The sequence below is a fragment of the Anoplophora glabripennis genome, unplaced genomic scaffold (genome assembly GCF_000390285.2).
Source record: "Anoplophora glabripennis isolate ALB-LARVAE unplaced genomic scaffold, Agla_2.0 scaffold327, whole genome shotgun sequence".
Lineage (NCBI taxonomy): Eukaryota > Metazoa > Arthropoda > Insecta > Coleoptera > Cerambycidae > Anoplophora > Anoplophora glabripennis.
The window spans coordinates 254292-268329 of NW_019416408.1; the positions used below are offsets into that span (position 1 = coordinate 254292).

At 30.6% G+C, this 14038-nt stretch overlaps 1 protein-coding gene across 1 annotated transcript; it reads left to right on the plus strand.

Moving 5' to 3' along the window:
• The first annotated feature begins 265 nt into the window (after positions 1-265).
• Positions 266-8181, plus strand: LOC108909469. The gene is made up of 6 exons (XM_023454464.1): positions 266-484; positions 764-1260; positions 6470-6571; positions 6627-6729; positions 7873-8031; positions 8119-8181. The coding sequence occupies exons 1-6, from the start codon at positions 266-268 to the stop codon at positions 8179-8181; spliced, it is 1143 nt and encodes a 380-aa protein (XP_023310232.1).
• Positions 8182-14038: the final 5857 nt, after the last annotated feature.

Genomic DNA, 14038 nt, shown 5'->3' on the forward strand with positions numbered 1-14038 from the left:
TATGAAATCAATCCCTATGCTCTAAACTTATTAATTCATTCTCAATTGATTTATTGATGCGGTGATGCGAAAATACGAAATTATTTTGGTATCGGGACCCGCAGGAATCGATTCCCATTAGAGATCCGTATGATTTATACGTATAATGGGGATCTTACCCACCCCTACTGCGGAACAGTCAGTGCTAAGCCAGTAGAGAGAGCGGACACTGGTAAAATTCACCTTACCACAGTTCTGGCGAAGACCTAACTGGGTAGGTTAGAAGATGTATTTGTCGCGATTGCACATACCGTTGACGATGTGCAGGTATATGGGAGTATATCCTGAAGAAAAGTATAGAACTGGTCAAATAATTATATTTCTCATTATTTTCATTTCGCAATGGATTATTATTTATCTAGCCATTTTACATCTAATTTATAAAGATCATATTACTATATCGGATCTAACAAATGCTTTGGAGACGTTATTTTTAATATTTCATGTAAGTATAAGCCTTCTAAGCTCACCATTGGTCTTTGTACTTAATTATAAAACGACACTAGAAAATAGAAATTCTGTTTATGCATCTGTGTCGGCAAAAGTTGTTGCTTATAAGTTAAATATGGGATTAAAATTTTTGTCCTTATTTTTGAGACACACTGTATTTTTTTTTAATGTACTTTATTGACACTGCATTCGTTTTTCGTTCATAAAGAATTTATAATAGCTTTATTGAAAACATTCATCAATAAATTTTAAATAACTTTGAATTTTATTGTAGGCTATGATTAAATTATCTATGTTTTTTGTCAAGGAAAGTGAATTTCATGATCTACTCGAAAGGATAAACTATTTTTGGAAAGTTAACGACGTAGAGGACGAGGTAGAAAGAAAGAAGCATCAGAAATATCTAAAATTGATAAAAATTCGGTCATCAATGTACAATTTTTGGGCCTCAGCCACGTCAGTGGCTTTTATGTTGAAACCGTTTTTGTTAAAGGGCGATAATTCGATTTTTACCACGGCCAGTCCAACATGGATTCCGTCCGGTGTTATGACGTTTTACGAAGAGGTTTTTTTTGCTTTTGGCGTGTATGGACCTATTGCTGGTATGGACCTGTTTACATTGGCCCTTTTACTGCTGACGAGGATGCAGTTTGATATGTTAAATCAAGAAATCCAGCGCGTGTTCCAAAATATGACCAATTCGGAAGAGAATGTGGAGGAAACTAATGAGAGGATTAAGAAAATCGTAGATTATCATAATTTTCTCTTGGAGTAAGATTTTGTTTAAAATTAAAATACAGGCAACCTAGGCGAATATGAAATGAAATTAAAAAGTTCTGAGTTAGAATTAGTGAATAAAAACGGTGTCCAAAAATTTTCACATCTAAACATGTCTGTACTGAATTTATTTTAAAATTTTATTTCTATTTAACTACTTAGGATGTTTGAATTGCACAAAAGTTATACTCATATTATATGTATATTGTCTCTAATTAAAAAAACTAAATTTATTTTAAATATAATTATGATGCACAATTGATAATAATTATAGTGATATGTGATATACAGGGTGTTTGGAAAAGTTGGTACAAAATTTAAGGGGGTGAAAGTAGAGCCAAAAATAGTAAAAAAAGTTCCTCCGGAGCACCGTTACTGAGATATGGCCCTTCAAAGGGGTCTTATCATTTGGATATTTTTCAAAATAACTTTCTTTCTGATTAAGATAACGGAATGAAAATTGTAGGTAATAATCATACCACAAGGGTCTTTAACTACCATAAGTTTCATCAAAATCGGTTATAAATAAGGATTTTTTTTCGCTTTAAATTTACTTTATTTTCAAATATTTTATTGGGAAAATATTCACATGGAAACACACGAAATTTACTAGAAAATATTAAAAAGTTATGTGCAATCGTTCAGAAAAGGCAAGACATACAGATTCGAGTAATAAAAGTTTTCAGAAATATGTATTACGACTGAAAGTGTGTTTTCATAAAAAGTTAAATGCTTAGACATTGAGTATTATGTGCACATTCTTGTAAGTAGTTTTTTAATATTTAAGTAACTTTTGTATTTTAGGACCAACTTTTTTTTTTTAAATTTAGTTGCTAGGCGCTTTCCATTTTGTAACAAAAAATATGAAGAATTATAAATATCTAGTAAACTATAAGAATTGAAAAAAAACTTATGTCATGTTTGATAGAGTTCCATTTAAAGAAATCGAGATATCCGTAGTTGCATAAAACTCAGATCCATAATTACCATCTTTCTATTTGAAATGTAATAAAATGGGTAATATGTTTAAACGAATAGTGAAAACTCCATTTTGATATTGTATTTAGTTTCGGAGATATTGCATATTTTTGAGGATGCAACAAGAGTCAATTTGTTTACAAAAAACTTATTTGTTTATTAAAAGAGGCCTTAATTCAACGGCATATTGAATACTGCAATAATATACAGGATGTTTCATTTGAAATAAGGATAGGTAATTATTCCCAACTGGGTAGATCTTGTATCATCCCCTCGAAATTGTTTCCTTTCAGTTTGGATTTGAAGTTGAAACAATCTGTTGTTCTTAATGTGACTTCTTCTTTTTTGATTAATTTCTTGCACAGATAAACAACACATTTGAGGATGGTCCTTTGTAATTAACCATTTACATCTGTCAAACTTTTGCAACCCCTTATATAGTTTTAGAAATGATTGGGTTATATTCATTTCGATCTGTTAGGTTTCCCAGATTACCAGCTTCTTCATTGAAAAATTGAATACGAGCAGAAAATTCTTCTCCTCCTCTCCTTGCTAATTCATGAGGCAATGCGAAAAAATTTACGCTGTAATTAATTTGGGGTATCTTCTTTCCAAATTTCGATAATTCTTTTATACTCAGGTTAATGAGAAGGCACCATATTTTATTTTCAAAAGATCGGTCTGTAATTTTCTTCACACACATTTCGAGCAGCTCTAGCGATCACAAATTCTGCATCACCAAATGGATTGTGTCGTAACTGATGTGCCTAAAATATAAATAGTTTTTGTTCTTGTTTACGTTGTTAGGGTAGATGTATGTTTTAAAAAAGACGTCTCCAACATTTTTGCAACCTTTTATGTATTATTGAAGTGGCTAATGTTAAAATATATGTCCAGTTTTTAATGAGCCGAGAGTGTCCTTTATTTTGAACCGTCTAGGCCGGAAATACGGGTAGTATTTCAACGGCGAGGCAACAGATTGATTGCGAAGTTAATTTTATATTTTTCATAAAATGTTTACTGTAACTGTTTTGCTGTTTTAATTACACTTTCTTTATAATTTTCACAATTTCTGCTCTTCATATTGAAGGCATATACTCTTCCAAAATGTTCCCTAAATGTTCGACAGTCAACGGCTTATATTCTGTATATCTTTTCACTATAGAACTTGATCAACTGTTTCTTTTAAACTTTTCGATATTTTTGGATATTCAATTTTTAACTTGAGTTTTTTTTTTCGATTTACTGACTGATCATCTTTGCCAAAACGAGAAATTTTAAAGAACTACACAACAATTCCGACAAAAGTTCGCGTCAACTAAACGTGACAGCAATAAAACACCAGCACGGCTGGCATAGTTCTCTTTACATTTTGATTTCGATGATTCTACTTTAAAATGTCGGGTTTGATTCTTATTTTTCTTCACAATTTTGTTGCGAGATCAATAATTGATTGGGAATAATTTTCAAAATACATCCCGACCTCGAAAAAATTTCTAGATATAGTTAACTAATGATATTATAAATAAAAATTCATCGATTACTTTGTATGTCTGGTTGTAAATGACTCACTCTTTCCAGTTTTATGTAATTTTATGTAAGTAATATGTAATAATTTATGTACTTACCTAGGTTGTCCCATTGCGCTATGTCGAAACATCGAGTTTGAGTTGATTTAAGGTTTTTTAAAATCTATTACAATAAAGAAAAATTAAGTATACAGAATCAGTCAGTAATGTAATGAACATCCTGTATATTATTCCTTATTTCAATTCTTCTCGTAATTCTAAACAAAATTTATATAAAAATTAACCGTTTTGGAAATATCGAACTTTGAAAGTAAGAATTTTATTTAGAATTTCGAGAAGAATTGAAATATGGAATAATATACAGGGTGTTCCATTAAAGAAAAAGCAACTTTGTTTCGTCATGACTTATTGACTGATCCTGTACACTTAAATTTTCTTTATTGTAATAGATTTTAAAAAACTCTAAAACGTTTGTCTTATGATCTTTCGATAGCTATCTTACTTTAGGAGATAATCGACCGTTTCGATACACACTATAGTCCGTTTAGAAATGAAAGAGAGTAATAAAAGCTTATTATGTATGCAAATCGTAAATAAATGTAGTACTGGTGCTTATATTCAATATTTTTATATTATGTATTATCGGTATAGATGAGGTGTACTTTTAAAAAAACTTTGTGTGACCGGGTTGTACTAAATTGTAGCAGGTAGCTAAAATTTAATCCCCGACAATCCGTCTTTGTCTATGCCGCTTCAATTTCTCGGTCCATTTCTCTTATAAGTAAACAATATAAAAACAGCATTTCAAAACATGAGGCTACTTTAAGCATCATAACCGGGTTAAGAGGGTTTTTAGTAATTCAAATAAAATTATTCAATATTATTATCAAAATATTTATTTAAATTTAATGAATAGACTTTTATTCCACACAAAAATATATGTATTTTGAAAATTCAAATTATGGTGAGTAAATGTAGTGTTGTATAAATGTACAATAAAGAAAATAAAAAAGTAGGTATATTAAAATTCATCCTCTGAATATTCTGATGAATTATCTTCGTCTCCTAGATTGATAACGATAGGTTCCACAGTAACGTCAATTAAATTATCGAGTTCCCACATTTTCTCCTCTTCTTTTTGTACATGATGTATACATCTTTGCCAGTTATCTGCAGTTACTCGTTCCAAGGAATTTTTTAACAAAATTTTCACGTCACTTAATTTAAACGTCGTATTATTTCGCGCTACATCTCCTTTTACCTGCGCCCAGACTAATTCGATTGGGTTAAGTTCACAGTGATAAGGTGGTAACCGTAGTACCGTTATTTGGCGATTTGTTGCCATTTCATCGATAACATATTTTTTCTGATCTTTATTAAGATTGACAAGTGTCAAAAGTTCCTTTTTCACCATATTTGTTTCAAAAGAAATGTTTTTTCCGGATAACCATTGAATTATATCGGCTTTCCTCCAAGCAGTCGTAGGCGTCCGCTCGGTCTGCCGTGAATGGTAACTGGCATTATCCATGACAATTACAGACCCCGGAGGAATAAGATCCAACATCTGTGTAAAATACTCTTCGAAAACATCTGCGTTCATGTCTTCGTGATAGTCACCTGTATTTTTAGATTCAAATAAAAGTAAACCGCCATCTACAAAACCACTGGCACTACCTATATGTGTCACTATTAATCTTCGCCCTTTACCTGAAGGTGCCTTGAACCCTGTTGAAAGTCCATCCAAAAATGCTTGTCGAAAACTTTTTACATTTTTATCTTGCCATACTTTTGTTACAGTATATCCCTCGTTGACCCAAGTTTCGTCTAGATAATAAATATTCCTCCCTTCGTCACGGAATTTTCTAATTGATCTTAAGTAGGATCTTCGCCAACAAATAATTTCATCTTTATCGATAAGAACTGACTTCCTGTTCTGCTTTTCCCAGCAAAAATTCAACTCTCGTAAGACGGCCCATAATTTGCTTCTACTGATTTTTGGCAAATCGTTGTCCTCTGAAAGTTCACTTAAAATTTTGTTTAGCGTTGGTATTTCTTTTTTAAAATAAAATGAGTGTACTTTTCTGCGAATGACATTTTTGAAGAAATCATCTATAACGACTTTTGACCTCCCTGTAGATGATTTTGGGGGATTTACAGTATCTTGTTCATTTTTTGTTTCCTTTAAAAGTCTGTAGATAGTCGATTTTCCAATCCCTGTCATTTTGGAACACTTTTCCACGATGTCGTCAACACCGTTGGTAGGATTTTGGTGTTTCAATGCATTAAATACATTTAATATAATAATCTTCTCATTCTGAGACAGCGCACATCTTTTCACGAGTTTAGCAGGTACGTAATCTGATAAGCTCGACATTTTACGCAAACAATATTATATCCACTGGCACAATAGTCACTAAACACAAGTCGAATTTTACTCTGCTGCATTAGCACGTCTTCGTATATTCAGCTCTACACTGGATTGATCTGTGACAATACAGTGGCTCCTGCCCTATGATGTATCCAGTAAAATATACTAATGTACACCCATTACCTGTTAGCATTAGTGTTACCCGATAATTACCTGAAACGAAATATTACCACGCCCATGGCCGGTTTTTATCTCGGGGTTTTATTACTCTCTTTCATTTCCAAACAGACTATAGCGACCCTGTCTAGCTGAAATTGTTCATTTTCAGTTACGTAAATAGAATAAATAACGCTCTATCTGAAGGTATGTTCCTGTATATAGTTACCATTCTTCTGTCGATGTGTGTGGAAATGTACATTGCATCAGTACAGTAAGTTTTTACTTACTGTCGTAATAAAAAAAAAAAAATTCGTAATTTTTTTTAGGAAATCGGTAATGGTTGCAATCCAAGCAATAATGTATGCGTCCAATGGGCTATTGCAATACTGTATCTGCTACTGTCTACCTGCTCAGTCTGTAACTGACGAGGTAATTATAACAGTTTTACATTTCTGTTACATTTTTTAAATTACATCAACTTATTTTTTTACAAACATTATTCTATAATTTCATAATTTGGGATTTTTGACCAAATGGAAATTTAAGACAAATTTTCTGAATGTCGACGTTTCGTCTTTTTATTGAGACATCTTTAAGACTATCAGTAATGAGTAAAATGGTAGTAGGCGTAATGTTCCTCAGAATACTATCTTTCCTCTTATATGAAATAAACAATCGAGTTTATTATTCGTAATTTAAATTCGACTTAAATTTTTGTGTTTTTGTGGAGTGTGAAGAACCAAATAGGTATTAAAAAAATCTAGTGTTTTAAAAAATACTTTTCACATGATTCATTAAGTATGAACTGTATGAATATTAGTATGTTTATAGGCATACCTTACTAATTGTAAGTACTTAAAACTAATTTATTATGGTTTAAAATTATTTTTGCTGTTGTATAAAATGTCGGTAGTAAAAAATAAATAAAAATACTTACTAATCTGATAGTTTTTCATGAGTTTTTAATAAAAGATATTTTTATATTACTTGTTTAGTTTGCGAAACTCTGTCTTTAGTTTAGGTGAACTACGATCATTCGTCACTTTACATATTCCAATGAAGTAAACAATTGCATAGGTCCAGGGTGAACATAAAAAAGACAAGACGTATTTCTTATAAAATTTTGTTTTATAGTAAAATTTAAAGTAGTATTTAGTGAAGCATTTTTGTATAGCATAATTGTAACACACAAGGTATTTTGAGGTTCCACTGCCAATCCAGCAGGGGGAGGGGAGTATGAAAATTACGACAAAAAGGTTAAAGAAAATCAGTTTTCGCGACAGAATTTGAGAAAACACACTTATGATGTTTCTAAAGGTCAAAGGTGCCTTCGTATAAATATGATCCCCATTCAAAGTTACACCTTGTATATTTGTATAGTTATTAATTACAATACCAGATGAGCAAATAACATAAATAACACAACTTGTTTCATATTATTTCATTTTCTGTCTCTACATGCTAAAATATTTTTTAATAGTTTTTTAGATAATGTATTTTGCTATCTTTAAGCATGATGAGGCTATAGGGAGGACTAAACAACAAGAAATTTTTAAAATGTCTTTTTTGTAGGCCGAGCTTACAGCAAAATACGTATACTTCAATAACTGGAACGAACACCCTCTATCTTCAGTAAAAGTGGCACAAATAATGATAATAGCTAGAGCACAACAAAGAACACTTATTTTAGCAGGTGGATTTATTAAACTTGATTTGGAAACGTATTTAAAGGTAAGTGTGTTAACATATCTCTGACGTTTTTTCAATCATAAGAATAATTTTGAAGAAATTCAGCTTAACCGTAATGTGTTTTTTCAGACATTGAAAACAATGATATCTTATGCTATGTTCCTAAGAACTATGGGAATTGGACAGGATTAGACAGATTGATGTTTAATTGTAGCATATTAGTATTTGCTTTAGAATAATGCTCTTGAAATAGTCTTACAATGTGAAAAGGGTGATTCACTATATTTTAACTTTTTTGTTTTAAGAGTTATAAAAAAATGTGAAATGCACGATTTTTTGTGAATTTTTCGAAAATGATAGTAGGAAAACAAATGAAGTGCAAACAAAATAACCGCGGATATTGTTAACTTTGTTAATTTAAATGGAACACCCTGTATATTTTACATATTTGGAGAGAACGTTCCCTGTCGAGCATAGTCATAGGGTTTGTTGAGTTCATCTCTAACAATAAGCGAGACACTATTAAAAAACAAAAAGAAGTTTTTTTTATTAAGAATATATAACATCTTGTAATAATTGTTAGACCTATTTCAGGCATTTTTGCTTTTTTTCCAATTACGTAAGGATTTACAAGTTTAATTATAATATATTTTGACATATAGGACATTGATACGGTCCAAACTGCGTATAGTTAGGTATTTTAACTAATTGTAAATCCCACTAATTAGGCCGTGAGAGGCCTAATTACTCATGGACAATGTTATATGGTATAGGCCGTGACTATAACAGGTAATGTCATAACAACATTCTTATTGATTGGCAGTTCATATTATTATTTAATTAAAATGGCTTACACAGAAGTAGAAAATTGAAATATTATTAGGAATTAAATATTTCAGTTTTCTACTTCTTCGTAACCCATTTTAATTAAATAATAATACAAACTGTCAATCAATAACAATGTTGTCATGACATTACCTGTTACTGTCACGGCCTACCATATAACATTGTCTATGAGTAATTAGGCCTCTCACGGCCTAATTAGCCAGATTTAATTAAAATACATATACCTACGCATTTTGGACCATATCAAAGTGCGATATGTCAAAATATATTACAACTAAATCTGTAAATTCTTACATAATTAGAAAAAAGGCAGAAATACCTGAAAGAGGTTTAACAAATACAAGATATCTTATTTTCTTAATAAAAAACCTTTCCTTTTTTAATAGCATCTCGCTTATTGTTACAGATGGTCCCCCTATATGTCTATGCTTGACAAGGAACGTTCTATAAAAATATGTAAAAGTATACATCATGTTCCAATTAAATTATTTATTTGTTTATTTATTTATAAAGGCTAGTGTTACATACACCTAAAAGTGTTTACACGCGTCCAAAAAAAAAAGAAAGTGGTAAATAACAATACACATAATGATAGCAATCAACTAACTGTTATACAAATATACATAAACAACATATAATTAAAATAGATAGGATAAACGACTTACTAAGATTAATGATAACATTCATATTCGAGCTACATTACTGTCAATAAAATCTTCAAAACTATAAAAGGTATTTTTTATCAAGTATTTTTTTATCCTTGATTTAAAATTATTTTCATTAAAATTTTGAATTTGTTGAGGTATTATGTTAAAAAATTTGATGGCCCAATGATTAGTACCGACCCGCGTTTTAGTAAGTCTTAGAAATTTATTACATAAGTATGTGCTCTTTCGGGTATTATAAGAGTGAGTCTCACTTCTGATTTCAAAGTTATTTATGTGTTTTTTGACATAAATAAGACAATGAAGTACAGGGTACAGTTAGAATGTTCAATTTAGAAAAGGTCAGATATGATTCTAACAATTTTTCTCTGAAGAGTAAAAACTTTTTTCATAGAGGGAGCATGACCCCATACTAAAATAGCATATGTTATGATGGAATGGATATAGCCATGATAAATTATCAGCAAGCTTGATATTGAAACTCTTCGTTTGAGACTCCGGAGTAAATAAGTATGTTTTGATATCTTGGAGCAAACATAATTAACATGTTCATCCCATGTCAGTTTAGGGTCAAGATGAACTCCCAAGAATTTTACACGTGCTGGATTATCCCAGTTTTCCATATTCCGGAGACTAAAAATCATAGTTTCGGTCTTCGAAGTATTCAAATTGAGTTGATTACTAGTAAACCAGTTTTCTACCGATGCATGTTGGTCATAAGTTGATGTCATTAACTGTTCAAAGTTTAAGTTGGTTCTAGTTATATTGGTATCATCAGCAAAGAGTATACTTTTAGTATCATAAGGTAAACAATTAGGAAAATCATTAATATATATCAAAAACAGTAACGGACCCAATATGGAACCTTGTGGAACTCCATGTTCAATATTTTTTATGGATGATTTCACATTATTATATACAACATACTGTAATCTATTACTCAAATATGATCTTAATAAATCCGAACTGTACGATGAAAAACCATAATTATTTAGTTTATGTATAAGAATTTCATGTGATACACAATCGAAAGCTTTTGTCAGATCTAAAAATTGACTAGCAACGTATTTTCCTTCTTCAAAACTATTATTTATTGTAGATGTTAGACAGTCTATGGCTAGTGTGGTCGATAGATTACTTCGAAAACCGAATTGTTGAGGATTGAAAAGTCCCTGAGTCTCAAAATAATTAGTTATTTGTATTTTTAAGATAGTTTCATATATTTTAGCTAGATGAGGTATTACAGAGATAGGTCTGAAATTAGAGGGATTATTAATATCATTATTTTTATAAATAGGAACAACTTTAGAAATTTTTAAACATTGGGGGAAATATTTTTACGTATACAGTAATTAATTAAATCGGTGCAAGGTATTAATATTGGGTCGATTATTGACTTTAAAATTTTTGTTGAAATATTATATACATCCAAACAGGGTTTGCTCTCAAAACTCTTAACAATAGCAATGACTTCCCAAGGGGACACTTCAGAAAAGGAAAAACTATTCACTGGACGGAGTAATTGGAGGCAGCTATTTAAATCGTTGTTATTAACGGGTAAATTGCTTATAACATTGTTAACAACATTTATAAAATAGTTATTAAACTGCTCGGGTGTCAAGTTACTTAAATTATTTGAGTACCTCATTTTAGTATTATTAACTGAATTCCAAATTGCTTTTTGGGAATTTGTATGCGTTTTTATAAAAGTATCGTTAACCATTTTCTTAGCTTTAGAAATTTCAAACCGGTAGCGAGATCTAAATAATTTAAGATTAGATTTATTATAATCTGATGGATTTCTTCTACAAATTTCTATAAGAAACTGCAGTTGCCTCATTTGTCGAAGAGTAGCATTAAACCACATTATTATACCGGAATGCGATGGACGCACTAAACGATGTCGAGGCGGTAAATATTGATCGACAGAATGTATAATAATATTATTAAACATTACGAAACGAGTGTCAACGTCTATCTGATTATTATATACAAAATTCCATTTAATCGAATCAAGATGGTTATTTAATTGAATCAATCCATAGGTTGACATTGGCCGGAAGCTTATTTTTTTGGGAGAGTCTTTATCTATAATATGGGCTTGCAAGTAAATGCCATTATGATCAGACAGTTTCGAGTCGAAGGGTGCAGTAGAAATATCATTTAAAGCTAAATTAGTAAAAATGTTATCTAAACGATTTCTGCCTCGCAATAGACCAAATAAGGCTTCACTTAAACCGTACGATGTGAATATGTCCTTCAGTATTCTTACACGGTTATTAAAAGTTTATTGAAAAGGTACATTAAAGTCACCCGAGACCAACATTATTTTATTAGTTTGGGTAAAATACGTTAGGGCTAAATCTAGCTTATCTAAAAATAAGTTAAAGTCGCCAACAGGAGAACGATAGATCGTCATAATTCTAAGGCTACCCACCTCTGCTGCGGAAATCTCACAGTGTTGCTCCAAAGAAATTTAGTTTATCTGAGTTAAACTAATATAGTTGTGATAGATATCTAAAGCCACGCCACCGTGTTTTAAGTTTTTTCTGCAATATTTAGAAACAAGATTATATTTACAAATACTCACGTATTCTAACTCTTCCTGTGTACACCAGTGTTCATTAATTAAAAGAAAGTTAAATTAGCAAAGTAAACATCCGCGGCCATTTAGAACTTCATTTGTTTTTCTACTATCATTTTCGAAAACTTCATAAAAAATCGTGCAACATTTGTATTTCACATTTTTTTATAACTCTTAAAACAAAAAAAGTTAAAGGGGGGTTAAAATATAATGAATCACCCTGCACAAAATGTAATGAATAGAAAATTGCACTAATGACAGTAATTACTAGTGAATAAAATAAAGAATGAGTTTAAGGTTTGAGTATAACGGTTCTTCACTAAGTGGCTGATTAAACGTTTTAGGAACCTCAAATTAAAAATAAGTCAGCTTTCCTGTACCTAAATCTAACTGTTTTCAAGATAATCAAATTCCTTATATCTTTCTTCGTCCTGGAAGCTTTCCGCTATCAAAATTACTTGAAGAAAATTATACTAAGTGTTCCATTTTTTGCGTTACATTTTGAAAACCCGTAAACAAAATTTCAGAGTCATATTGTCTTTGGTTCCTCCTAAACGTTTAATAGGCCACTTACCGTGAAGAACCGTATATTTTTTACATTCTAATAAAAAAAATTGAGAAAGCTGTACTTATTTAATTATTCTTTTCGAAGTTAATTATGAACAATTTTAATTACTGGGCTCAATACTACTTCTTGAATAAACTTTCCTGGTAAACTTTTTAATTTTAATTTAATGAATAGACAGTTGCACTAATGCCTGTAATTGCTAGGTATAGAAAAAAATAAAGCATGAGTTTAAGTTTTGAGTATATATTTTTTACATTCCAATAAAAAAGTTGAGAAAACCGTACTTAGTTAATTATTCTTTTCGTAGTTAATTATTATAGATTATTAATTACTAGGCTCGATACTACTTCTTGAATAAACTTTATTGGTTAACTTTTAAATTTATTATGTATCTAAAACCGACGAGGGTAATAATTTGCTTACATTAGGTACATTTTATAGCGACGTTAACAGAGACAATTTTTCATAACTTTTTTTCGATTTCTTTTTCTAAAAAATCGTCTCAAATGAATTAATGTTCCTCGATATCGGAAGTCTAGGTATGCAAAAGATATCTATAACATTTTGAAACAATAGTGCTAAAATCGTCAAATATCACCAGATCAATATGAATTGCTTTTTAGTTTAAAAATATTTGCCTTTTTTTTACTAAATTTTTTTAAAAAGCATGTATTGTATTATTATACTAGGCACAGAAATTAAGGGATATTAAAAAAATTACAAAATATTGGATGATTTTCAAAGAGCTGTAACTTGGAGGGAAATGGTCGCGGTGAGAATAAAAAAAAGGAAATTGAATCTTCAAGTTTCTAGTTTTCGGATCTGGAGTTTAAAATTTTTTAGCGCCAGCAGTTTTTGAGTAATCATAAGAAAATCAACGAAAATAAATAATTACAAATTTTTGTTTTTCTTTAAAAAGCCTATGGACTTCAAAAATTTTGATAATTTCACCATAAAGCTCTTTTAGATAATTTAATTATCTTCAATTTAAGCGTTGCGTACGATGATTTGTCGCCGAGTTATCGTAGATGAAAGCAAAAAAAAATATTTATGACTTTGACAACCAATTACTCGAGAAAAAATGGTCGTACAGAAAATCCAAGCAGGGTTTTGAAAACTGCAAAGTATTCTCTACAAGTCGTAATTATTGGTTTTTGATAAAAAAAAAAATTGAAGCCTACAGGCCGTTTTAAAGAAAAGCAAAAATCTGCAATTATTTTTTCGTTGATTTTCTTATGATTACTCAAAAACTGCTGACGCCAAAAAATTTTAAACTCCAGATCCGAAAACTAGAAACTTGAAGCTTCAATTTCCTTTTTTTAATTTTCTCTACGAACATTTTCCACCAAGTTACAGCTCATTGAAAATCACCCAAAATTTGGGGAT

What these genes read in the sequence shown, in the direction of transcription:
- LOC108909469 (XM_023454464.1), top strand. Translation starts at nt 266, where the DNA reads ATGTATTTGTCGCGATTGCACATACCGTTGACGATGTGCAGGTATATG. An exon ending in TATCATAATTTTCTCTTGGA is followed by an intron (nt 1,261 to 6,469) that starts GTAAGATTTTGT and finishes GTTCATTTTCAG; the next exon opens with TTACGTAAATAGAATAAATA. An exon ending in CTCAGTCTGTAACTGACGAG is followed by an intron (nt 6,730 to 7,872) that starts GTAATTATAACA and finishes TCTTTTTTGTAG; the next exon opens with GCCGAGCTTACAGCAAAATA.